Source organism: Nanorana parkeri, unplaced genomic scaffold, assembly GCF_000935625.1.
Source record: "Nanorana parkeri isolate BGI_ZX_2015 unplaced genomic scaffold, ASM93562v1 scaffold256, whole genome shotgun sequence".
NCBI lineage: Eukaryota > Metazoa > Chordata > Amphibia > Anura > Dicroglossidae > Nanorana > Nanorana parkeri.
The window spans coordinates 1,185,855-1,213,588 of NW_017306524.1; the positions used below are offsets into that span (position 1 = coordinate 1,185,855).

Sequence of the window (27,734 nt, forward strand, 5' to 3'; positions counted from 1 at the left end):
TGATGGTGGTGTCTGCTTGTGCCAGGAACTTTCAGGATGTAGTAAAGCTTTTACTCTCAAAAATTAGCCTGAGATTCAGCCTTAACGGGGGGGTTTGAGGCTGTTGCAGGTATCTACAGTCAGCTCTAGTTGTCTACGCTTTATACCTGCAAGCAGTTTCCTTTTTTCTTTTATAATTTTAATGACTAGCCTGTCTGCTGAAAACAGGCCGGTGCTGGTGTGTTGTGGCAGCTCTGGCAGTGTGCAGGGTATCACGCATTGCTGGAGCGGTCACTGTTTACATTTTTTTTTTGTAATCTTGATTAGTAGTGTACAATGTTTACAAACCATTCAGGTCCCCACTCAGCAGCGTGGGGGGCGGCAATGTGGTGCAGTGGCATTCAGCGCTATTCGGAAGAATGCAACAGGTCTGCATTTTTCCGCAGCTCACTGCCCATCACACCCATGTTGTGGTGTGAACATGGCACATAGAAAACAGTAGGTTTTTTTAATGTGCCCTAGCAGTGACTTGCGTTTTATCTTGTGCAGAAGAAGGCAGTAGGGCTGCAACAACTAATCAACATAATAGATTATTGGAAAAGTTGTCAACTTTTTCAATCATTGATTAATCGGCTTCCAATTAGTTGGCCCTGTTCACACATCCTCCCCGCCTCACACTCACCGCCCGCCCACATCCACGATCGGCACAGGGACACGGGGAATTTTATCCGATTAATCGAACTTAATCAGCTAACTAATCGATTTTGAAAATAATCGTTAGCTGCAGCTCTAGAAGGCAGGTCACCACTATAGTGTGAATGGTCCCTAGTAGAAACCTTTTGTTGGAGAAATAAGAAGCTACTATTGCTGACCTCCCTTTTGAAAATGATACTTTGGTTTTTTTGGTTTTTTTTTAAGCAGATCTTATTATTATAATATGTTTACTCACTGACCTGAAATAAACTGGCAGCAAATAAGTCAGAACCCTTAACAAGCATCTTTGTTTCAGGCCATTGACTCTGAAAGTATTGAAGTCATTGGATCAGCATGATAGCCAGACAACTAGTGTTTTCAGAAGGAGGGGTCAGCAATGGCATCCTCCCCTATCTATTGGGACAGGTTTCCTATTAGTTGTATGTTATCTGAAGGGGTAGATAAAATAACAGAACCACACAAAGGAGTAATTGCATAATAATTACAAACACAGCTTTAATGGTGAGTCATATTCAGTTGATTGTGGCAGTTAGCAGTGTAGAATGTGAGTTAAAGGGGTTCTAAACCCTCCTGTGTTTTTGCCTATATCTACTGCTATCAAGCAGTAGATATAGGGAAACAGTTGAAAAAAAAAAACCCCCACTAAAACAGCGGTTTGAACTTCCCTTTTTTTTCTTTGCGCGCTCCCGTGCTGAGAATCAGGAACTGCTCGTACGGCCGCAAAGCATCTTGGGGCGGGCGCATGCGCAGTTCGGATTCTCGGCCGGGAGACGAGCAGAGACGCAAGGTGAGTCTATGGACGCGTGCAGCCGTATGGAGACACAGCTGGATCAGAAGTGCCTGCAAGCAGAGAGGTGTCAGCGCTGGATCGGAGAGCCGCCGCACCACTGGAGGGACAGATGAAAACATCAGGAAAGAAGAAGAAGATCGGTTTAAGAGACATTATTTATGTTAAGTGCTAAACTTAACTTGGTGGGGAGGGAATTTTTTTTACTTTAATGTCACTTTAATTGCCACTTTAAATTTTGAAAGCAACATAAGGCACTTAATAGAGCAGGGATGGGCAAGCTCCAGCTGTTGTAGAACTACAAGTACCATGAGGCATTGCAAGATTCTTAGACATGACTCCCAGAGACAGATGCATCATGGGATTTGTAGTTTCCCCGCAGCTGGAGGGCAGGAGTTTGCCCACCCCTGTAATAGAGTTTGAAAGCTGCCAGATATCCTGTGCTCAAAGCGCAAAGATCTGGCATTTCGATATGTGCAGATGGAGCCGCACTTCTGTCTCTCTGCTGAATCGGAATGTGTTCCATGATTGACACCAGTTCCATTGTTGTACCTCCACCACCTTTCTCTGCTGAGCCCATTCACAAAGCACAGCACAGTAATGATGCTGCAACTGTGCTTCGTGAATGGCTCAACATCAGAACTAGGGTCAGTGGTAGACCCCGTTCTGCTGAAGCTGGCTCACCACTGTACGTATCAGCTTAGTGGAGGTAAGAGAGCTTCTGAAGTAGTAAAATAAACATGAGTGTTTATGTGTGCATTAAAGATTACAAGAGAGAAAACCAAAAAAGAACTGCCTGGATTTGGGATTTAACTGTGAGGTCCTATGAGTCGTCTATTGAGGAGAGCAGAAAGAGTAGCCACATGAAGCGAGCTAAAATTCAGGCTCAAGAGAAATGGCATCTTTTAGTAGTTAAGATTCATTTAATGCAAAAGAAATGTCATTTATTGCAGTTTACCAGTCCTCAGGTGTAGTGTGACTATCTTCGTTATCTCTTTTTATCCTATTTTCACCTGGAGATCCCACCTGTATCACACTTCCTGTCCTAGGGTGACAACGATCACTCGCTGCACTATTTATGAAGAAGCAGCATTATCACCTTGGGACAGGACTATAGAACACATCCCTCTCCTCTTTTCCATAATAGGTGGGAGATATTCCATCGTTCACAGCCGATTGTAGTTTTTGAGATAAGACTGCAGAGTACACAAAACAGCACTGTTTTTTGTCAGGTATTTTTATCAAACGGAATCAGCAAAACACTTTTAATAGTATATTAGCAGACAAAAGGAGCAAACATGACAACATCATTGTTCGGATTTACCTTTTCTCAAAATAGGCCTAGGCGTTTGCTGTAAAACCATTCGCAATAACAATAGTTTTTTTTGTTTTGTTTTTTAATGTATATATAATTGTGACTTCTTTTTAACTCCCATTGGCTGTCATTTCTGAAACTGACTGTTGTTATGGCAAGGAATATGGGCCAATTCTATTCCAATGTGTCCATTTTAATGCGACAAAACTCATGCATTTTACTGCATGAAAATTCATGTCAAGCAGAGATCCAATTCTTTCCAATGGGGCTGGTTCACATCTGTGCACAGCAATTTAGTGTGAAAGAGAAAGGGAAACTACAGGTGAAACTCGAATAATTAGAATATCATGCAAAAGTTCATTTATTTCATTAATGCAACTTAAAATGTGAAACTAATATATGAGATAGACTCATTACATGCAAAGCAAGATCATTCAAGCCGTGATTTGTCATAATTGTGATGATTATGGCTTACAGCTCATGAAAAAATGAACTTTTGCACGATATTCTAATTATTTGAGTTTCACCTGTATATGGGCCCTATGTTTGTGCATTACCTTGTGTGTCAATCCAGGCTAAAGGTTATAGCATAGTTCCCAACTGTCCCTCTATTGCAGGGGTCTCAAACTCAATTCACTGGGGGGCCACTCCACAATTTTTCTTTCTCCCATGGGGGCTGCTTGCCAAATTTAATACTTTAAATAAAATGTAACTATATCTGGTTTGGTACTACGGACACTAATATACAAACAATAAGGCCCCATTCATATCTGTAAGTTTAGGTGCAATTAGGGATTCCTGTGTCAGGAACTTGCGTTTTCCTGCAGCAGGAATCCCTAATCTGATGTTTACAAGCAGCAGCTGTCACCCGTTCAACGTAATGATCAGGTGACAGCTGCTGCATGTAAACGCCTGCATACCGCATGTAATGATATGTGATATTATTACATGCTGTTAGAAAACAAATTACATTTGGTTAGGAATCCATCACTCTCCCTGGGTGCAATGATTGTGCATCCAGGGAGAGTGATTGATTCCTAACCAAATGTAATCATATCACATATCATTGCATGAGGTGTGCAGGCGTTCTTACACACACACACACACACACACACACACACACACACACTATATATATATTAATACAATCCCAGCCCCCCACACACACACATATAAAATAGTATTCCCAGTCTTCCCCAAGCCCCTCGCACACCCACATGTAAAATACAGAGCCCCCTACTTTTTTTTTGTTCTTGCAGGAAGGAGGAAGAGAAAGTTCCTCCTTCCTTACCTTTTTTGTAGGGTGGAGGCTGTGCAGAGGCACAACCCCTAGTGATTAATTGGTAAGGTCTGCTGCAAGATATCAGAGAGCTGGTCGAAAATATATGATTGCCAGCAGGGAAACAGCTATGCTGTCTGCATCCGACAGAGATCCAGACTGTGTAGTTGCTCCCGTATGTCTGGTGCGCGGTCCGTGACTTGTGAGCTCGCTGTGGGCCACATAATACTGGCTCGCGGGCCGGTACTTTGAGACTACTGCTCTATTGGGACCAGATCCTTCTGTTCCTAATTCCTCCTTAGTAGTCCCTCTTTGACCTGATGTGTATATACCTCTAAATGTGCTATTTTCCTGTTATAAATGTGTCATTTTACACTGTGGTGTTTAATAGCATTGCTTTTTATGTCTATTGGGGTGGTTTACTTTCATGCTCATTTTACACTTTGATGTTGAGGCCCAAGAGGAAATAGATTGAGAAAAGGATGTTTCAATAGATGGAATTGGTGCAAAACCAGTTCACACACTGTACAGAACTTCCTATAAAGGTTTGTTGGCGTTTGAAAATTATGACTGGGGAGGTCATGTAAGGCATTATGAATCATCTTGGTTTCCATGCAACCACTCTAGTATTTGTTTAGCTGTTGGTATGGGGATATTATCTTTCTGAAATATGGGAACATTATGATGGACCAGTGGTTGCATAATAACCTCATGCTCCTTGGCAGTTACACAGCCATGCAGACCATTCAACTTACCCAATCACTTCAACATGATGGTTGTCCATACCATTTACTGATCCCCTACCATGGAGCAATGGCAACACACAGGCTCAATTTATTATCATACATTCCAACTTTCTGGGAGGGGAAATAGGAACACCATTGACCATGCAGTTTGTATCAAAAAGGACACACTCCTTCCATGCCCCCAGCTACATCCACCACAAAGAATAAATACACAAAAATGATTGGTTAAACCCACACATGCTTTTTGACTAATATGTTTACTTAATTATTGCATTGAAAAGCAACAAAGTACTTGAAAAAAGGTTTAGTGCAGTAAATATATTTTTTAAGGAAACCTGAGCCAATGACAATGTACCTACCAGCTGCCATTGCTCCCCTTCTGAAAATGCTAGTTGGCTGGCTTGCTGATGTTAGAACTTTCAGCTAGGCAACTAATATATTCAAAACGGGGACAGAAATGACAGCCTACGTGTTTCTGTGTCCCCCATTTTTTTCTATTGTGAGTGCAAAATAAGACGCAAAGCACACTTCAATTTTATTTTGATGCTTTTGAAATAACCCAACGTTGTACAATTTTAAAAGATGTGAATAGATAAATACATTTACTACTACACTAAATTAGAACAAAAGTAGTCATAGCTACAAATTTGTTTAGTGTGATGTCTATTCTAGCTTGTGCTGACACCACTTTTGTTCACTTTAGCCTGTGCTAAGGTCGATATGTCCCTGGATCATGCCAGTTCTAACAGGGAGATGCGCAGGGCCTTCAGGCCAACAGTAATCGTACAAAGGCAGTCACTGAAGTAGTGTGCCACTTAGGACATATGGGGGCCTTTCTCCAGCACTGAGAGAGCTCTGTTGCCTGTCATCCACAGGTCGCTGTGGGTGCTGGCCTCTGGAGGGAGGTGTGGCATATAGAGCTGACCTCAGAGGGCAAATAGTGGTGGCAGATGGCAGATTTGACCAGGTCATGGAGCCAAATTAGTGTCTCGCAGTTGAAGTAACTACCCTCGAAAAATGGAGGTGTTTAGTCTTGAATGTCATAATCCAACGTTTAGAACTCGAATGACCAATCTTCAAGAAAGATTGAAGTTGTTTTAAAGGGAAAGCTTGACCCTAGTTCTTATTATCAGTTGATTTTAATACATCTTTAGGTGTGTGTGTTACCTCTGTATGATTAGTCCCTACGAGTCACCTGAAAAGTGTTTGCCCTGGGTATCATAGAAAATCTGGGGACATTTTTTTTGTATGTAGCAACTTCTCAGATTCCAGTCATAATAATTCCTGTAATATTCTAGTGTTGTCTGCTATGACCTATTCTGTATAGATGAAGGCTGTGAATCAGCTGTTTATCACCTGAGGTTCCAGGATGGTGGAGTGAGTCACGGGGGAAAAATACAGCAGGAAAAGTACTAAAGCAATATGACTTATTAAACTAGTATACAGTATAGAGCTATGGCCAGGGCTTGAAAAATCCACTCGTCTGTGACGAGAGGACGGCGGAGCCAGACGAGCAGCTTCCCGGCCGGGAGCTTCACATTCAAGTGATCTGGCGTCTCTTGAGACGCTCGATCGCTTGTATTAGCAGCAGCTGTCACTGCCGTTGCCGGTCCCGAGATCCGCTGTGCCCGATGCGGCTGGGACTGGCACGGCTCTGTGGCAGGAGATCAAAGGGAGTTTAGTACACGAACTCCCTTTGATCTCCTCTCATTCCCCGAATGCAGGAAGTGATGTATATTACATCACTTCCTGCATTCAGTGTCACTCTCCAGCTACAGAAGCTGATGAAGCAGATCTCTGCTTCATCAGCTTCTCTGGGGGTCCCTAGGTGACATTAGGGGTCTTGGAGACCCCGGATGTCTCCATAAAGAGGACCTGTCATGTAAATTGGCTATAACATAGGGGGCTTCTTATCCCCCCCCATGTAATAGCAATAAAGTTGTGTGTAAAAAAAAAAGTTATAAAAAAATTAAACAATCATTAAAAAAAAAAGAAGCATAGAACATTAAAAAAAGAAAAAAAATGGAGATCCTTGCACTGCAGGTCTTCAGGTACAGCTTTTGTTTCCAGCAAGGAGAACAGCGAGAAGTACAGGAGTGGTATCACCAAATCTCATGAGATCAACAGTCAGAGGCAACATTTCGCAGTTACAAGTCAAAAAGTACATTGCTTTATTTCAGGAGGAATTAAGACAACAGGTAGATTTTTCAGGATATTGCTTAGGCAAATTTAACATTTCCATATAGTCCCTATAGAACAGCAAATTGGCAACAGGAACTGGATGGTTCAACAAGCCTAAAGATCCTCAAGCCAAATGTGGGTATTCTGCCTGTAGCTACAATTGACAGCTACATTAGTTAAAACATCTATAAAACAGTGCAAAAACGTAGCAAATGCTGAAACAAATGGCCCATTCCTATCAGAGTCCATCATTTTACTATTCACTTTGTAGAAGCCAATAGCCATCATTTTACTATTCACTTTGTAGAAGCCAATAGCCATAGCCTATGGCTATTGGCTTCTACAAAGTGAATAGTAAAATGATAGACTCTGATAGGAATGGGCCATTTGTTTCAGCATTTGCTACGTTTTTGCACTGTTTTATAGATGTTTTAACTAATGTAGCTGTCAATTGTAGCTACAGGCAGAATACCCACATTTGGCTTGAGGATCTTTAGGCTTGTTGAACCATCCAGTTCCTGTTGCCAATTTGCTGTTCTATAGGGACTATATGGAAATGTTAAATTTGCCTAAGCAATATCCTGAAAAATCTACCTGTTGTCTTAATTCCTCCTGAAATAAAGCAATGTACTTTTTGACTTGTAACTGCGAAATGTTGCCTCTGACTGTTGATCTCATGAGATTTGGTGATACCACTCCTGTACTTCTCGCTGTTCTCCTTGCTGGAAAGAAAAGCTGTACCTGAAGACCTGCAGTGCAAGGATCTCCATTTTTCGGTAACATTTATTCTGTGGCTTTGTGCTTCTTCCACTACTTTTGCTGTTTATTGTTACTCCACCAGTCATCAAACCACTTGTCATAAAGGGCCCAGGTCTGACATGAGGAAGCAAAGTCCGGCTCCTGTACCAGGATGGCTGCCTACACAGAGAAATACCATGTGAAACAAGTCATAAAAAGTCTGTAATTAAGCAAAGATTAGCTGCAGGGTGTCTATGGGCAATAGTGTGGCCAGTCCTTTGCCCCACCCCAGTTGCATTTGTTTGTGATCTGCTTTCTTTTATATATGAAATGTGTAGGTTCTTTATTTAAAGTGTATTTAAGCCCAAGAACAAAAATTTAGAAAATCTATTGCAGCTTGATAGTCCTTAGATTTGTTTGCTGCATTATGGTTTTTTCAGGCTAAGTAAATTTTTTTAGTACATGTATAGATTGTTATCTGGGAGTTTGTAACTATTGATAACAGAAGAAGAGATAAGTGGTTGTCTTCTAATCAGTGATAAATTGTATATCTGCAATAAATACCAATTCCGAAAAGGTCAATAGGTAATTGACATTTAGGCCTTATTCACACTGGGCGTACACATCTGTGCTGCATGCACGCCCCTAAACAGCCGATCTCGGGAGGGGTAGGTGCTGCATGTGATTGCGGGCAGTAGCCTGTTCTTCCCTATGGGAGGACGTGGCTGTACGCTGTAAGGGTGTCCACACTTGGACGCGGACAGGATGGATCCTGTCTGCGTCCAATTGCGGACACTCGCACCCGCACGGATCTGCAGGTCGTGTGTCCATATGACACCGTACAGCCGCATCCTCTAATAGGGAAGAATCTGCTGCTGCGCGTAAACACACGCAGCACCTGCCCCTCCTGGGATCGGCTGTTTATGGGCGTGCATGCTGCACAGATGTGTACGCCCAGTGTGAATTAGGGCTAGTTCACATATTTGGTAAACTGTGCATGTTAAGGTTTTGTGGTACCATTCATTTTTAATGGCATCCCAATGCACCTCTAGCATGCTCAACACTTGCATTTGTAAATTTGTATTGTTGTGTGTGGCCAGCATGGGATTCCTGTTTTGACTTCATGCTCTATGCAGACTTCTGGAAAAGTCTAGAGAGGCAGAGCAAGCTGGCAATCGTTCAGCGGGGTGGATCCCAACATTATTGTCGGGATCCTTCCTGGCTACAGCACGGCTCTGCGTTGTCAGCATATAGCGGGCACTAGCCTGCTTTATGCCGCTAACTTTGGGTCATTGGATTACATTAGTAAACGTCCTCCTGTGACTCTAAAAAAACAAGAGAGCAAAAGCCAAAAAAAAAAAAAAAGTTTGGCAATAGTTTTGTACGAGTTTTCTAGCCTGCTGGAAAGTCAAGTCATACGATTTGTACAGTATTTGCGGTGGTACACTGCCCATCAAGCTTGCAAATATTGTACGAAAACGCGATCGCAAACGAAAATCAGATGATATTCGTAAGGTGTATGGGTACCTTTTTAGACTGCACTTCAGCACTGATATTGATTCACATGGGAGGTGATTAACTGTGTAGAGTGAATTCAAACAAAAGTATGTATATCTTACATGTTTGCTGTTTTGTCGTTTTTAAACTGACAACTACAGAAGCAACTGAAATTGTACCTGGGTTGATCGAGAGAAAAAAACAGACATGCAGGTTTTTCTTTTTGTAACGCAGCGCACCTCAACACATGATGGTGTGTTACTGTGCAACTCTCTAATGCAATCAACATGTATTGCAGTAATGCATGCATTACTGAAGTGCAAAAGTGTGTTTCATCTCTTATGCCAGTGACAGACTGCATCGTATTCCCTCTCGGAAATAAAGAGCTGCTTAGCCAACAGTGAGCCATATGCTGATCAAAGCTGGCAGGTACCACTGGCATATTTTAAGTTTTATTAGTTTTCGAGTACAGTGTGCACCCTTGTGTTTGGCATCCCTCGATCAGCTGATCGATGGAGCTGGCCGGTAAATCTTCGTGCCATCAGAGCCTGCAGCCAATTAGCCGCCGGCTCTGTTGCGGAATTCTAACAGCAGAATACATTGCAAACAGCAGGATTCCTCAATCGACAGACTCCTAAAATAAACGCGCGTTTTCGAGTGCTATCCGGCTGTATCCTAATGGATACATTATTAACAATTGTCTTCCATTGCTTGTGCAGCCTCTGGTGGTATCTGCTGCACTCGATGGACATGTTGTTTTGCTTGTTGCCATGTGACAAATGGATACACTACGGAACACCTCAAAATCAAAAATGTTATTAGTTCAGTGAGTTTATGTGAAAAGACTTATCGTACAAAATGTTTGGCTTTATTCTAAACCTACACCAATTTTTTTTTTCTGTTGTAGGCGGCTGGCTGCAGACATGATGGAAGATAAAGGTCCTCGGGTTGCAGACTACTTTGTGGTGGCAGGACTGACCGAAACCTCCAAACTCCTGGATCATGATATGGGACGTGTGGAGACTAAAGCAGTAGGCCCCAAAGCACCAATCACGGATATCGCTGTTATAAATAGGACAGCTGGTGAGACAGTGCCAGAGGGATATACATGCATTGAGGTCACACCGAGTGGTCTTCAAGCAAATCTCAACCATGGCAGTCTGAAGAGCCCGGAGCTGTTTGTTTGTTACAAACGAGAGAGGGGGAAAGCACCACTGATTGATGTCGGGTAAATTCTGCTATTCTTTTATATAGGTTACTCAAATTTGTTACTAATGCAATTCCGCTCCAATTATAATATTTGGAAGTCTAAATCTTTAAAAAAAAGCCATAATGTGCCAGTATGCACAGCTGATTAGCACATTATGGCCAACTTACCTTGTAAGTGATTCCTTCCAGCAATGCGCTGTCCCAGCCCCCCTCCGTCGACTGTGCTTCCATCATATAACAGAAGAGGATCATCTTATTTGAACAAAGAACCCAGGAGATTATTTTGCAGTCAAAGAGCACAAATGTTATGATTTACCGTACCTCTTTTATATGCCACATACAGTAAACTCCCAGTTATCCGGTACCCATGGGGGTTGGCAGATGCCGGATAACTGTAGTTTCTGATTGCTTGAGAGTAAACTCTCAAGCAGCAACCCCCCGCCAAATTCATCTGCTGGCTAGATTCTGCTATTGGCTATTGCACACGCCCACTGCCTATTGTTTACATTCACCTGCCAGCTGAGGAATCTAGCAGTCAGTCACTGCGAGATGTGAACAGATAATTTCGTTAGGTGGCGAAGTTGGTCTTAATTTCTTCTTCTTTTTTTTTCTTTTACTTTTTCCCACTCTACTTTATTGCTATCACACAGGGCTAACAAGCACCTATCTAATAGCGTTAAGAGTTGACATGTTCTCTTTATGGTTATATTAGGGCAGGGATGTCCAAACTCCGGCCCTCCAGCTGTGGTGAAACTACATATCCCATGAAGCATCTCTCTCCGGGAGTCATGTCTGTGGCTGTGAGAATCTTGCAAAGCCTCATGGGATTCATAGTTCCACCACAGCTGGAGGGCCGCAGTTTGGACATCACTGCATTAGGGGGTCTATTAGACCCCTAATGTCTCTCCTGCCTTCCAATACAGGCCATCTAGCACAGGATTTTGCTCAATCACCTGTGTAACCGGCACTTCAGCCAGCTTCCCACAGCTGTGAAGCACAGTGCTCCCTACCTCACTGATCACAGAGCGAATCGAGGAAAGCACATTCCTTGGTCTGCTCATGCTCTCCATCCTTGAATGTATTTGCCATGGTCTCTGGTCCCTCAGAAGAGCGGGGGACCCTGAAAACAATGGCAGGTAGGGTGGAATCACCACACATGCAGGCTAGTACTAGTGATCTGGGTAGCTACACAGCCGCCCAGATCACGTGTATAAAACGAGCATCGTCTGCTGAAAACAGCAGTAGCCATGCATGGTTTTCCATTGGCTGTATTTGGCAGATATATTAGTTTAGTCATATTCTCTGGTTGATATCCAGGTGGGAATCAGTGAAATAGACAAAGTTCCACCTTTCCACATGGTTTCTGCCAGTATAGTCACAAAACGGCAAAGGAATGCAATACCTGCATCTGCTTAAATCTTGTCCATGCCACCAAAACAAGCCATGACTGCAAGAGGTGATATAATGGTATGCTGGACAGCTATAGCTATTATAGCTCTGTTGTCATAAACTGTTAACCATCAATATCGTACTCATGGCATGCTGTATTATTTTAACACCGAATATTATGGATACACCGATACTAGTATCGGTGCCGATACGGTGTATTTGGGCGAGTACTCATACTCACCCAAATGCCCCTATACCTTCCCCAATACCAGAACTTCTGGTCAGAGGGAGATTTCCTCTGACTGGCAGTGCCGCGAGGAAGCATGGAGCCGGCTTTCCGGCCACTCGGGAAGCCAGGCGGCAAGTAATGACTCGCTGATCCATGCTGTCTGGCCGGCTCAATGTTAATTGGCGGGGAAGTCGGCTTCCTGGCCAATCAGCATGGAGCTGACTTCCCGGGCAATCGGGAAGCTTCCTGATTGCCCAGGAAGCCAGCTCCATGCTTGCGGAAGCCCTGGTATCGGCGAGTACTGCAATATAAATATCGGTACTTGATACCGAAAATGTGGTATCGGTGCATCCCTAAAGATTAGAATATAAAGATGTGCTTTCTGTTGCTCAGGTCTAAATGTTCACTACAACTTGACCCTTTTTGCTTTTTCACTCTTTGCAATGCCAGCATTCTTCAAAAGCATTCCACCCATGAGAGTTTTTAAACACATTTGAAACAATATGGTGTGGTGTAATACTGTCTGGTGACAGCTACTACCATGACATACCTAAAGCATAGTTGAGATTCCAGTGGAATTCATCCAATATACTCAGGAAAGCACCTAAGAGGCACTGTAATGTGTTGACCCACCCAATGCTCACTAAGTTTAGTTTCTAGGTTGGCATGAAGATCAGTCTTTGCTAGCCTGACTTCATCTTATCAGCAACATTTACCATGGCAGAACTTGTATTATTTAAGTGACCTTAAAGGCTAATTCCCCCCACCCAATGTTAGTGTAAAGACTTACCATAAATGATGCCTCTTAATCCGATCATCTTCTTTCCAGTAGTTTTCAGATGTCCCTCCAGCGCTGGTGCGGGTCTCCGATGGAGTCTATTCTGACTCCGATCGTTGTGATAGCGAAATATATCCCTTGCTGAGACCTCTATGCCTGGCCTGTATAAGCAGATATACTCACTGCGGACAATCCTCGTCGGATAGCTGAACTCGTCAATACCGATTCATTCAAAAGAGGTGTTTATTCTTCTACATCAGGTTACAGCAGATGATAGGAACAGCAGTTGAACGGTTATAGATAGTATTGTGCGGTCAGAAAATGATGCCTTTCCTATGTACTGTGCAGATTACCTGTGTGTCCTTGTTACATGTGGCTTTCAACTGTGCCCATGACACAGGAAGTACTGCACACAGGAAGAAGGGTGGGGCTACACTAGGGGGAAATACATCGTCACATGAGGAATAATTACAGAAAACATGTTTGTTACAACAAAAGGCCACTAGATGGCAGCATAGGATAACACATGGATTTAGCTATGAGAAAATAGTTAGGCAAATCACACTATATAAATTCTAACCTATATAACAATGCTAATATTAACTGAGGCTATGCATCTCATATTCTATGCTCCTGTTGGGGCGGCACAGTCTGTGCGGGTGCACGTTGCTCCATAGTGTCTCATAGTGATAGCGATATCTTCAGGGATTTCTGTAATATAAGAACTACCCCGAAAATAAGACCTAGTTCGGGGTAGGTCTTATATTACAGAAATCCCTGAAGATAGCGCTAGATCTTACTTCCAGGGTAGCTGCACATGTAATTGATTTTTACATGTTAAGAGCGGCCGCAACTCCCTCCCCCCCCACACTGACTGGCAGTGCCGCGAGGAAGCATGGAGCCGGCTTTCCGGCCACTCGGGAAGCCAGGCGGCAAGTAATGACTCGCTGATCCATGCTGTCTGGCCGGCTCAATGTTAATTGGCGGGGAAGTCGGCTTCCTGGCCAATCAGCATGGAGCTGACTTCCCGGGCAATCGGGAAGCTTCCTGATTGCCCAGGAAGCCAGCTCCATGCTTGCGGAAGCCCTGGTATCGGCGAGTACTGCAATATAAATATCGGTACTTGATACCGAAAATGTGGTATCGGTGCATCCCTAAAGATTAGAATATAAAGATGTGCTTTCTGTTGCTCAGGTCTAAATGTTCACTACAACTTGACCCTTTTTGCTTTTTCACTCTTTGCAATGCCAGCATTCTTCAAAAGCATTCCACCCATGAGAGTTTTTAAACACATTTGAAACAATATGGTGTGGTGTAATACTGTCTGGTGACAGCTACTACCATGACATACCTAAAGCATAGTTGAGATTCCAGTGGAATTCATCCAATATACTCAGGAAAGCACCTAAGAGGCACTGTAATGTGTTGACCCACCCAATGCTCACTAAGTTTAGTTTCTAGGTTGGCATGAAGATCAGTCTTTGCTAGCCTGACTTCATCTTATCAGCAACATTTACCATGGCAGAACTTGTATTATTTAAGTGACCTTAAAGGCTAATTCCCCCCACCCAATGTTAGTGTAAAGACTTACCATAAATGATGCCTCTTAATCCGATCATCTTCTTTCCAGTAGTTTTCAGATGTCCCTCCAGCGCTGGTGCGGGTCTCCGATGGAGTCTATTCTGACTCCGATCGTTGTGATAGCGAAATATATCCCTTGCTGAGACCTCTATGCCTGGCCTGTATAAGCAGATATACTCACTGCGGACAATCCTCGTCGGATAGCTGAACTCGTCAATACCGATTCATTCAAAAGAGGTGTTTATTCTTCTACATCAGGTTACAGCAGATGATAGGAACAGCAGTTGAACGGTTATAGATAGTATTGTGCGGTCAGAAAATGATGCCTTTCCTATGTACTGTGCAGATTACCTGTGTGTCCTTGTTACATGTGGCTTTCAACTGTGCCCATGACACAGGAAGTACTGCACACAGGAAGAAGGGTGGGGCTACACTAGGGGGAAATACATCGTCACATGAGGAATAATTACAGAAAACATGTTTGTTACAACAAAAGGCCACTAGATGGCAGCATAGGATAACACATGGATTTAGCTATGAGAAAATAGTTAGGCAAATCACACTATATAAATTCTAACCTATATAACAATGCTAATATTAACTGAGGCTATGCATCTCATATTCTATGCTCCTGTTGGGGCGGCACAGTCTGTGCGGGTGCACGTTGCTCCATAGTGTCTCATAGTGATAGCGATATCTTCAGGGATTTCTGTAATATAAGAACTACCCCGAAAATAAGACCTAGTTCGGGGTAAAAGACAGTGTCTTATTTTTGGGGAAACACGGTAGCTGTAGATATATGCAAAAACATGTAAGGGTTTAATAAGCCAGATTATTATGACCACCTGACGTTTGTAGGCATATTAGCTATAATTTCGCGCTGAAATATAATATATATATAAAATTTCCCTGTGTCACAGAGGGACTTTATGGTTTAAAATGTATAGTCTCTAGGCCGAATCGATGGGCAGTTTTTTGGCTGTTTGGTTCTGTGCTGGCATGTATTCTAGAATGTAATCATATTTACTGGTTCATTGTTGTTTATTTCAGCTTAGACTACTAATTACAGTTTGGAAACTCCCTGATAAGGTTACCCTAGCATTGGGGAAACTATGCGTTCTTTCTTGCAGTTGTAATATAGAAAGATTTGTCATAATTTCTCTACCGCTGTGGTTTCCAGTTCAGTTTATATGGCTGTGAAATGTATTAAGGAGGAAGAGTAATACAAGTCAAATTTCCATAAAAGCCTAGCCAGATATTTCTACCAGTGCTGTCTTTTCCTTGTGTAATAAAATGGAGAAATATGTCCTGTTTGAATGTGTGAGCAGTACTCTATGCTCTAGATTGTCTGCTCCCTGTGTTCTCAGACTGTCTGTGTTTTGTGGATTTCCTAACAAATGTACTTTGGTAAAAATAAAAAGTTAAAGGGCAGACAACAATTTCAGAATGTAAAGTGAATTGCTAATGACTTGCAACAAACCTTACTTTCACATGATGACTTGTAACCAGGTTGAGCAGGGCTTTCATCATTGGTTTTGGCAGAGAAACCTTCTATAAGTACTACACCAGCAGAGATATAATATGGGGGTAAATAATTTTTTTGTAATGAGAATGGGGCTGTCTGGGGAGAATATATGTGATGACTGCAATGGTTTGTATTGTTTCATACCATTGATCTCTTTGGTATACAAAAATCCTACGAATGAGTCTGTCTAATTACATTGTCTGCAGAGGGACATAGGGGGAGCTGGATATGCCTTACCTGCTGTGTCCAAAGTTTTTAAAATCCCGCATCCATGCCACGTTATCCAATGAAAAATTCTCTACAAAGATTTCAGATTCTATGGCAAAGTTCCAGAAGATATGGGAACCATGGATCTTGCGATATTAAAAATAAACAAGAACTATGGGATAAGTGTTTTCCCAATAGTTCTCTTAAGGGTCACAGTAGGACATATACTAACCTCCTCCCGTGACCCAAAGCTCAGTATATAGCGCACTGTTGCCCGCAATATACTGAGAACGCCGCAGCCGGGACGTATCCTGACATTACTGTTGAGAGCCACCCAGCTGGATGATTGACAGCAGGCCCTGCCAATCTAGAGGCAGAGCCAGCTGTACCCGCCCCTCCCCCGTCTGTTACGCCAGTCAGCGCTGGAAGATCGGAGCAGGGAGGGGGGGGATCCATGCAGGGAGCCGTGAGTGACGGTCACTGATCTTTGGAGGGAGATGATCGAGAAGTGAGCGAGCGACGCTATGTGTTCTCTCACTTCCCGATCTACTGAGCCGACGTGACAGTTTCAGTGTCACACGTCGGCTCGAACTATGAGGCTGAGTTATTTTCACTCACCTCATAATTCTCCTTTTAACTGCTCGATTTGGTCTAAGAAACAAAATAAAGAAGAGAGACTCGCCCCATCCTTGGTCCTGCATCAGTCAGCACTTAACTCTTTCCCCCTCCACCCCAGCTGTGGTATGTGTCTCGGTGGCCTTATGTCTAATAGACCTGTTAGACGTGATGACATCACAGGTCCTTAGACCGCCAGCACCCAAGGGAGAAGAGGTTGCAGGGAATAGCTGCCAGGCAGGAACGAGGATCAGGTGAGTATATCTTGTTTATTTGCGACCCTAGTCCAAAACAAGCAGTTAACCTTTGCAGTCCTTGAAAATCTTAGAGTTCCTCTTTAAGATGTGTTTATTCATATGATCGGCAGCTTCATCTATGTCCATAATGCAGTATCTTCCCAAGTCAATACTGCCCATAATATTTGAAGAGCTTTAAGAGCATTCAGTGTTGCCTCGTGCTCACAACAACTGCTTAATTCACACAGAAAGAATGTGGGTGCAGTTTTTCTGGACAAATAGCTATGTGAAACTGGACCCCATAGTGTAATAAAAGGAATGTAGGTGAATAAACGATTACTAGCATCTACATATCTTATGGCATTACATCTTCCATCATTTTCCAAACCTATTTTTTGTATGTGTTGTAGATAGCGTGTAGAGGCATTAGAACACATCAGTTGCTGACCCCATTTTATTTGTCCTTGTAGCTGTTGTCATTGAGAGTGAAAGAAAATCCCACATTTTGGGTGGTCATCAAAACAGGAATGGATTGAGGAAATGTTCCAAATGGGACACTGGTTCTGGTGACCGATTTCCTCTCACTTCCTGTTGTGACTATCAGATGAGAAGTGAAATCTCCCCAGTGGGACTTGGTTGGCGATGAAAATAACAAAGATATACTTATCTAAACCTCAGCTGGTACGCTTGTCCCTGCAGCCTGTCTCCTCCTCCTGCTCCAATGATGGAATGTCCCTTGGCGTCCTTACGTCATGTACATTGTAAAGGACATGTTGACTTGCAGGACCGTACACCACAGGAGCGGAGGAGCAGCGAGGTGGCAGGGAGTGGTCTAACAGCCAGCCGTCTCCGAGGTTCAGCTGAGAATATCTTTGCTATTTTTTGCCCTAGACTTAAACTAGCATTTAACCCTTGCAGTGTGGGGGTAGCTCTTTTGCAAGGGCTAAGAAAATGTGTGCCCAGAGTTATTCTTTAAATGGAAGGCAAGTCTTCAGCTCTTTATCCTGTTGCAGCGAATCGAGTTAACAGTTTACATGTACCAGGAGTGTGAAGATTTAGAAATTGATTTGCAGTGCTGGGCAGACCACACCGTAAAGAGGAGGACATGAGGACAAGTGCACTAAAAGAACCAATCATCCATTCACATTGGAAATTGCACCTAAAACCAAAAAATCTCTCCTATAATTTGTTTTTTTTTGACACTGTCAAAGTAGCATGGAGACTTTTACATTCTAAGGATGTGCAAGTAATTGTTTATTACTGAGTCCTGATAATTCAACAAAAATCAAAACAAAGCATGGCTTCCTGTGGAACAAACATAAAGAGCTTTTATGCATGTTGTAATGTTTGCAAAGGAAGCCTTTGCTTTGTATTTCAGAGAGAAGCTTCCTCTGCCAAACTTGTGCTGTGATATGGTTTTCTTTAAATAGCACAGTGCTCCCATTTCATGTGTACAATGATTTCTACCTGGGCACCATACTTAACTGTCAGTTTAACATTTGTGTGCATGCAAGCTGTCTTAGATCTGTTTTCTACTTTTGCCCCATTTCAGTGTACAATTACACAGCCCGATTTGGATCATCGGTTGTACCGACCAAGTGGGGTTCAGGCAGAATGGAGCTTCACATGAGCATGATTTCCGGCATTCAGCATACTTGCTGAATGGTGGGGGAGACAGTGGCTAGCAGGTCCACAGGAGTCTGGAGAAAACTACAGGAGGGGGCGGGTACAAGACAGCGCTTGTATTGTGCAGCGCTTTACAATAAAAGGAAGACATTACAGTTACAATACAATTCAAGACAAGATGGTAAGGAGGGCCCTGCCCCTGAGGGCTTACAATCTAAAGTAGCAGTGACTGGTCTGTAGTAGAGGTGCACTGAAATGAAAATTTCAAAAACAAAACTGAAATTAAAAAAAATGTCAGGCCGAAACCGAAAATGTTTTTTACTTTAACTTTTTTTTAAAATATTTTATTTTTATGTATTTTTTATAAACTTTTAATTTTTTTTATTAAATATTTTTATGTTTTGCTTTACTTTTAGGGGCTTCGGGGGAAATATTAGGGGTCTAAACAGATCCCCTGATGTTTCCCTTTTAACCCCTTCATGACTGACGACGTACAGTATACGTCGCCAGCATCGGGGCTGTATCCCGACATTACTGACGAGATCCACCCAGCTGCGGGATTGACAGCTGGCTCTGCCTATCTAGAGGCAGAGCCAGCCGTGCCCGCCACCTCCCCCGTCCGTTTCGCCAGTTAGCGATGGAGGATCGGACAGGTGAGGGGGGGAATCCCTGCATGGAGCCATGAGTGACAGTCACAGCTCTCTGCAGGGATAGATCAAGAAGTGAGCGAGCGACGGTATGTGTTCGCTCACTTACCGATCTACTGAGCCGACGTTTGAAAGCTTCATTGTCACACGTTGGCTAGAGCTATGAGGCTGAGTGATTTTCACTCACCTCATAGTTCTCCTTTTTAATGGATGAATGAAAAACAAACACAAAGGAGTTTTTTTGTTTTTTTAGCTCAGTCTCACTTGGTTCACAGCCATAGAAACTTGACAGGGGTTCCAATCCTTCCCTACTCCTACAACAATGAAAACTTGTCAGGGTTTCAATCTTTCTCTACTCCGTACAGCAATACAAACTTGACAGGGGTTCCAATCCTTCCCTACCCTAATCAAAACTACAAAACAGGTTTTGACTTTTCCCTTTATTGACATTTGTTTGATAACACTAGTTTTATTTCATGCTTGTGTTAATACTGTCCACCATGCCTACGTGATAGGCACATGTTGTTATACAGTACATTGTTTTTGCGCCTTCCGAAGCTTCATGCCAATTAGAGAAAGGCAGCAGGATATTTTCTGTTTTTCCACTAACCTCATTATACAATGCTGTTTTCCTGAGCTCCGGTAATACCTGATCTTCATTAAAAAGGATGGCTAGAAGCCTTTGTTGCTCTCACCTTCCCATTCTTTATAATACATCTCTGATCCTAAGTAATTAGGTGTGCACCTGCTGTGTGCAGACCCTTTGACCTGGGTTTCCTGGAAACCTGGCATTGGCTATAGACAGGTACTGGGATTCTGCCAAGTCACCTGACCCTGGAGACAACCGTACTCTGTTATTTTGTGATTAGCTATGGTGACTTGATAGCCCATTCATAATGTGTACGTGATCAGTCCAGATGATTGTATTTGTATGCATTACTCTGAATTGTGTGCTTATAGTTGAAGTATACGAAGCTGGGCTTCGGCCTTGCTTATGTATTTGATTCACGTTAATTCTAGGGCATATAAGTGGAGCATGGTACATTGCATGTGTAGTAAGAAAGGCTTGTCACTCTTAAAGGGGCTGTGTAAAGGGTATCTAAACTAAAAATCAATATGCATTTCTATAATGAATTTTAATACGTTGTTAACAAAAATGGCAACCACCCAATTTCTAACTATCCTTGTATACAGCAAGGTGCGCATGGAAGGGCTTACAACAATACAAAACATAAAAACATTCCCAAAACACTTACCGGCTAGCCTGCAAAAAAAACAAATTGCCCTGTCTAACAATATGCGTTAAAAACAGAGGTTTGCAAAACATGTGGAAGCCACACTACCTCGTCAAGGCCCCTCTGTGTAGTGTGGTTCTAACTCTAATCTATGAGAGCCTCCATCTTGGAGCATATTTAGCAGTAGATACGTTGAATGCAGGTATGCCTGGAGGTGCCCCACTCCTCTTTAAAGGCACAGGGGCGCACTGGAGGACTAGCAATCCAAAACTTGCTATTAAGCCTCCTGTGCGTTACAGTGTAATTTGTTTTGTTGCAGGCTAGTTAGTAAGTGTGCTGGGGATTTTTTTGTTTTGTATTTCAATAAGTTCTAGCCCACTCCTAATAGCCATATTGAGCTGGAAGTTTGTAAACCCATAGGATGTACTGCCTCAATGCACTGACACAATTTCACTCAGTCCTGTGAATATGCACTTCATTGTGTCACAATTCTCACAGAGCCTGCCTTCTGAACTACAACTCAACATCTGAAAAATGTAACATTGTCCTTGCTTGCTGGAAGCAAATGCATGATGGGATATGTAGTCTTGAGAAATGGAGATTGCATCACATCAAGCAGCAGGGAAAGAGATGCAAAGCACACTGGGAATCCAATAATTTGTTGCAAGTGATGGGCAGGTGGAAGGCAGCAGTCACTACATAAAAGGGATTTTTTTTCAAGTAAGCTTTGATTGTATTATCAATAACTCCTCTAGTATGTATTCCTATTACAATGCTGATGTTATAACAGGATAGCATATGCTGGGAAATTAAAGTAGTATTAAAATCTCAAACTTTTTTCAATACTTAAAATTAAACCAATATACATTGCCTAGCAAAGTATTTATTTTGCACAAGCATTTAGTCATCATATTTCCATGTGTGTTTGTGGAGACACACACAGCTTACTAGCACACAAGGGTGGCTCCATAGGACCCTGCGTAAAACAGAATATCGGGGCCGGAGACGAAAACATCAAAGAGCAGTATGCATTGTAAGTGATTTAATCAGCATTTAATATAGCGTAAAACTTTTTTTAATTTTAATACCACTGTAACCTTGTGAACCATATTTTATTCTAAAGCTGGCCTGGTAAGGTGTCCACAACATGTCTCCCACCTTTACATAAGCTAAATATGAATGTTTGTGCTTAGCACACCGACACAAGCTCTAATGTCCCATGTAGTCTGTGATACCTGTACAATTAATTGTCCTTTTGTGTCTATCAGAACCTTTTGGAGTGGGTCATACAGCAAATTAAGTGTATGGATTAGATCAATTAATTGTAGTACATGGAGCCTTTCCAGATTAAACTGGAGTTCTTTTTTTTTTTTTTTTTTTAAATCTTAAAATGCTTTGCTTTTTGGAAATGTGCAAGGTTTCTGCGGTGCAGTTCAGAGCTCCTAGATGCTTAGCTGGCAGTCCTTTTTGGTTACTGCTTTGCTTAGTCATTATTTGTTGGAAGCCGCTTTATGCCATCTACATCATTTTTCCCTGGCAGAGATGTTAGTCATCTTTATAAAGACTACATGATTTTTGTGTCACAGTATAAAATCAGAAGGTTTTATTTTATCTGTAAGGAAACAGAATGTCAATCATCTGGTGCCCCTCTCTTCACGCAGAATGGTTATTTCACTTTCTACATGAGCTGAGGATTTGCTGCCATACATATAAAAGTTTTCTTTTTCTGTGTTTGTTATTGTACTGGCACCCGAGAAGAGAATTATCCCCAAAATGGCAGCAAAGCCAAACAAAGACAAATCACAATGGCCGTGTAACAGCGCGGGCGACTAAACTGCAGTAAAGCAAGGAGAGATCCTTTTTTGTTTTTTACATTTTCAACTAGTGCTGGGGTCTCTTCACCTCACAACCTTGTATGTGGAATTCCCTCCACCACCCCCTCGCACATGCTCTAGTCCCTCATATGTCTGTGCTGGCAGTCATATTCGTTTGTTTCCAAAGTTTGGAGAGTTGATGGTGTCATGGGTGGGACTATTTATTACGTTTTCAACTCATAAAAATTCATGCTCTTTGTGATACATTAACCACATTGTTTAAAGGCTACATCCCAGATTGTAGGTTTAAACTACGGATGCACCGATACCATTTTCTCAAGACCAAGTAAAAGTACCGTTCCTCAAGTACTCTCCAAAACCGGTTTTCGATACCTTTTTTTTTTTTTTCTAAAACAATACAGACTAATGATTTCAGGACAGTGGTGGAGCACCAGCACCCAGTCACAGCTGCAACCGCTGCAGCCCTTGTAATTCTGCCACTGAGTCCAAGCTATAGAAGGAGGGACTACAAATCCCAGTAATCCATTATATAGCAATGCAGAATACCACCAACTATAGAGGACTACAAATCCCAGCAATCCATTATACAACAATGCAGAATACCATCAGCTATAGAAGACTACAGATCCCAGCAATACATTATACAGTAATGCAGAATAATATAAAGTAACATACTCTATACTGGAGTTGCTCACCAGGGCTGCGCACAAGGTCTCACTGAACCATTCAAAACACGTCCGCGACCCATAGATTGGAAAGCACTGCCATAGAGCAGTATTTGTTAGCAGCACAATATCAAATTGATAACTAAGTTAATACAAATCAGCCATAACATCATGACCATTCACCTAATATTGAGTATGTCCCCCTTTTGCTGCCAAAACAGCCCTGACCCATTGAGGCATGGACTCCACTAGACCTCTGAAGGTATGTTGTGGTATCTGGCACCAAGCCGTCAATAGCAGATCCTTTAAGTTCTGTAAGTTGCGAGGTGGGGGTCTCCTTCCTTTCCCACGTGTGTCAGTGAGCCTTGGCCGCCCATGACCCTGTCGCCGGTTCACTGGTTTTCCTTCCTTGCACCACTTTTGGAAGGTCCTGACCACTGCAGAGCGGGAACGTCCTACAAGAGCTGCCGTTTTGGAGTAGCTCTGACCAAGTCCTTTAGCCATCATAATTTGGCCCTTGTCAAAGTTGCTCAAATCCTTACACTTGCCTATTACACATCGACTTCAGGGACAAAATGTTCACCTGCTACCTAATCTATCCAACTAACTTCCAGGTGCCTTTTGTAAAACAATAATTAATGTTGTTCACTTTAGTTCTCAGTTGTCAAAATGTTATGGCTGATCAGTGTAGGTGCATCAGCACAGACACTAAGGGCGCCTTGCGTTGTTACAGTACTAGGCACTGTTCTCTTTTGCTTCTTAACATTTTATATGGGGTGTGCAAAGTGTACACTCTATACATGTCTCCACACGACAGCACTCTACATTGAGGTGCAGTGAACTTACAGTTTTACCCTAGAAATCATTTTAGTATATTCTTTATTGAAGTGCCTTACAATGGAAAGTCTTAATATGATGGTGGATCCAAAAAAGACGTAATTCCTATTGTTATCATAGAACGTATTCCCTGGCTTGGTAAAATTGCTGACTCTTTACATTCTTGAACAAATGGTGTCAATTCTATAATCACCACCTGTCCACCACTGTCATATTTCATATGTGGAAAATATTTAAGGCTGCCTAGTTAATACAAATGTTTTACCCTTGATTCCTGACCTTTTTTGTGTGTGTGTGTGTTATAACTAAAAAAAATCCTTAATATCCTTCCTTCATTCCTTCTTAGAGTGCTGTATGAGGGAAAAGAGCGTCTCATGTCGGGCTGTGAGACAATCCAAGCAACTCCATATGGACGCTGTGCTAATGTAAACAACAGCTCAGCTACATCCTCAAGAATATTCATCACCTATCGCCGAGCAGCTCTTGACCGGACCCAGAATTCTCTTGCTGTTACTGACATCTGCATGATCATCACCAACAAAGGGGAGATCCCACCTCATACTTTCTGTAAGGTGGATAAAAACCTTAACTGTGGCATGGTAAGGAGAAACGAAGGAAAAACACTTGTATGCATTGTTATGTTTAATAGCTTGTTGCATTTCTTGCTTCGTTTTCCATCACTTGCTTCCATCAGAGCTTTTAATATCTTCCTGAACTTTGCTGGTATTGTCAGCTCTGTAGCATAATCCTTAATGTGTTTTTTTTCCTTTGCCCTTTTAGTGGGGGTCCAACGTATTCCTGTGCTACAAGAAGTCTGTGCCTGCTTCAAACTCTATTGCTTATAAAGCTGGTTAGTATCAGAGAAATTTCAAAGATGTCTGCGAACTAGGCCTATTTTGGCCATTTTGTTTGAATAATGATGATCCATTTTTGTGATTAGATGATTAAGGCTAAAGGTGCCCATACACCTTACGATTATCGTACAATAATCGTATGCGATCGACTTTTCGTACGACAATCGTAACCTGTGAATAGAGTGCCCGACTGATAGCACTGTACAATAGTACAACTTCTGACGGTCAAGCATGTTTGAAAACTTTGGTCGATCGTACGATGTTCGCATGGTTGGTGGCATTTACGTCTGTCAAAAGTCGTATGATTAACACTGCGCATGTGCAAACGAAAATAATTACGGTCAATTACCGCAAGTCGTCCAGGTGTTTATTTTTTTTAACTACCGCTGATTGAACCTTGCGATAATCGGGGCAGGATGGGGCCGTCGTAGGAAAATGGTACGACTATTCGATCATCAGACGAAAAGTTTCGTCCAATAATCGTAAGGTGTATGGGCACCTTTTAAGCTGTATACATGTATTTAAGCTGTATACATGTAATTACATGAAGCCGAGTCACTCTTTTCAGCTGTGTGCTTTTAGAAGTTAAAAAAAGAAAATACAATACTTAAAGCTGAACTCCGGGCACAAAAACTTTAAATATATTCCTCATGGATATAAATCCACTTTATGTGAATTAAAAGCCTTTGCAATATCAATCACTGTGCTGTGCATAACCTGTAATGAGAGCAGAGATGTGTGAGGAACCCAGCAGATCCACCACCTAAGGCTGCCTGTATTCAAATACAGCATGGGGTGGATATAAGACCTGCACAAGCAAAAGGAGCAGCGGTGGCTGGTCTTTATTACAAGACGTTCCTGCGCAGAGGCAAAGTTTCTCACTGGATTGCTGCACAGATCTGGATGAAATACACTAAGCACACCAAGATTTTACTAAGAATAAACATGACCCTTGTATTTAGACAATACCTGCTTATCTCAGAGTCAGTTTGGAACACAGTCAATCAAAGTGGTGAGGGCAACATCACCAATAAACATTTTACAGTAAACTCCATAACAAAGACTAGAGGCCACCACCTAACATTGATGGAGAAAAGATTTAACCACAAAGGGTGCAGGGTCTTTTTTTTGAGTTAGAGTGGTTACGTTTTGGAACTTGCTGCCACAAGCAGTAGTATCAGCAGAGAGTATTGAGAGTATTCAAATAGCATTTCGATCCCTTCGTCGGAGACCATAACATACAAGGGTACAGGTACTCTGTACTCTTACAGGTACTCTTAAAAGACCACACAGGGACTCGTGTACACATATACACATGCACGCACTGCACACACAGACGCACAGAGGTTGAACTTGATGGACCTGTATCTTCAACCTCAAATACTATGTAATTGTAGCTGTACAGTAAAACAAAAACGCACAATTACATTGCAGTAAAGACCAATGTGAACGTGCAAAGGCATCCATAGCAGCAAATCGGCAGTCATGATCTCCATACAAGAACCTTAAATATAATTGGTTACTGTAGGTTGCTATACTTTGCCCATCCTTACAACATTTATTTTAAAGAACAGTATTTGTGTTGTAATTCAGCAAAATGAATCATTGGGCTAAGGCAATATACTGTACATCCTTTGGGAGTGATCTTTTCACACAGCTTTAGCTGCATGTTAATAATTTGTTTTAGGATTATAAGGCTGTGCATTTCATGATAGTTCCTGTATTTTCATCCTGTTCTAAGGTTAAAGGGCATTGGAAACCACAGCGCATAGGGCTATATTTACACAGTGAAATAAAGCAATCAGAAATGCAGGAACTTGAAGTGAAATGGCTTTGATAACAGAGCAAAGGTTACGCAGTGCAGACGCAGGGAGAGACAGTACCTGATGTGTGGCTGTACGAGATCAGCTCCCAGGGTCTGCTCTGCCAACTGTTTATGTCTCCTACATGTCTTTTTAAACCACTCTAGATGATGTTGTAAGGAACAAGATGTTTATGGACTCTCCTCATTTTTATATGAACTTTTTTTACATTCTTTTTCCCCAGACAATGTGTATGCCATGGTTGTTGGCAGACAAATGCATTACACAATATTATTCAGTAACGTAATACTATTCAGGCTGTAGACCTTCATAACATATTATGGCTGGTTTTGATACAATGTAGCACTGTCAATTTTCTTACTAATATACTAAAACCAGTGCCTGAAGCAACATGGCCTGTTTGCTTTTCAGAACAAGTACTTTCAAAGTTAAAGGAGAATTATGAGGAGAGTGATTTTCACTCAGCCTCATAGTCTGAGATGACATTAAAGGCTATTCCCCCCCAATACTGCTGTAAGTACTTACCTTATATATGATGTCTCTTGCTGCAATCTTCCTTCCAATCTATTCCAACAGTCCCCTCAGCGCTGATATCGCTGTCCGATCTCCTATTTCTTCCTGTGTCCCACTTAGTCTGTCCTGCATGCCCTCTCCAAGAGTGCGTTCATTCACTTACACTCAAGCAAAACAAATGGCAAAGGCACTCATCAATTTGTCACCAGCTTTACAGCAAGGTGAACATGCTGTTGTACATTCACTTACACTGTCTCACTCCTCCTCTCCCCTCTGGTGATTTCAAATGTGCATGCGCCCGCACACATTATCCTCCTGCACGGCCATTCAGGAAGCTTGTGTTCTGGAGCCGGGAGCGAGTGGCGCCGACACAGGTAAATTATTACACATTTGGCCACTTTTTCCGTTTTTTTAAATGTTGGGGCATATATCTACTGATTACTAGCAGTAGATATATGTAGAAAAAAAATTAAACTTTAATACCAGTTTAAAGTGTATGTCCAGGCATCACCTTATTTTACCCCCAAACCTCCTCCACCCCTCACTCTAGAGTCTAGACCATTTACCAGCATCAATGTTGTCTTTTAACTTGTTCTTGGAGCGACAAGACATTATCACCAGGCTTATAAAATTATTTCTGGGTCAGCTGCTGGGCGGCCTATTGGTGAAAGCACACCCCTAGAACTACATCTCC

General features: G+C 42.2%; 1 protein-coding gene across 1 annotated transcript in view; it reads left to right on the forward strand.

Moving 5' to 3' along the window:
* The window catches only part of DENND4C (DENN domain containing 4C), a 102,896-nt gene that overhangs the window by 8,498 nt on the left and 66,664 nt on the right, over positions 1-27,734 (forward strand). The window contains exons 2-4 of the mRNA XM_018556865.1: positions 10,144-10,464; positions 24,197-24,449; positions 24,631-24,700. Of these exons, the coding sequence (XP_018412367.1) occupies positions 10,160-10,464; positions 24,197-24,449; positions 24,631-24,700 (628 nt within the window). The 5' untranslated portion in view covers positions 10,144-10,159. The remainder of the gene's footprint in view (positions 1-10,143; positions 10,465-24,196; positions 24,450-24,630; positions 24,701-27,734) is intronic.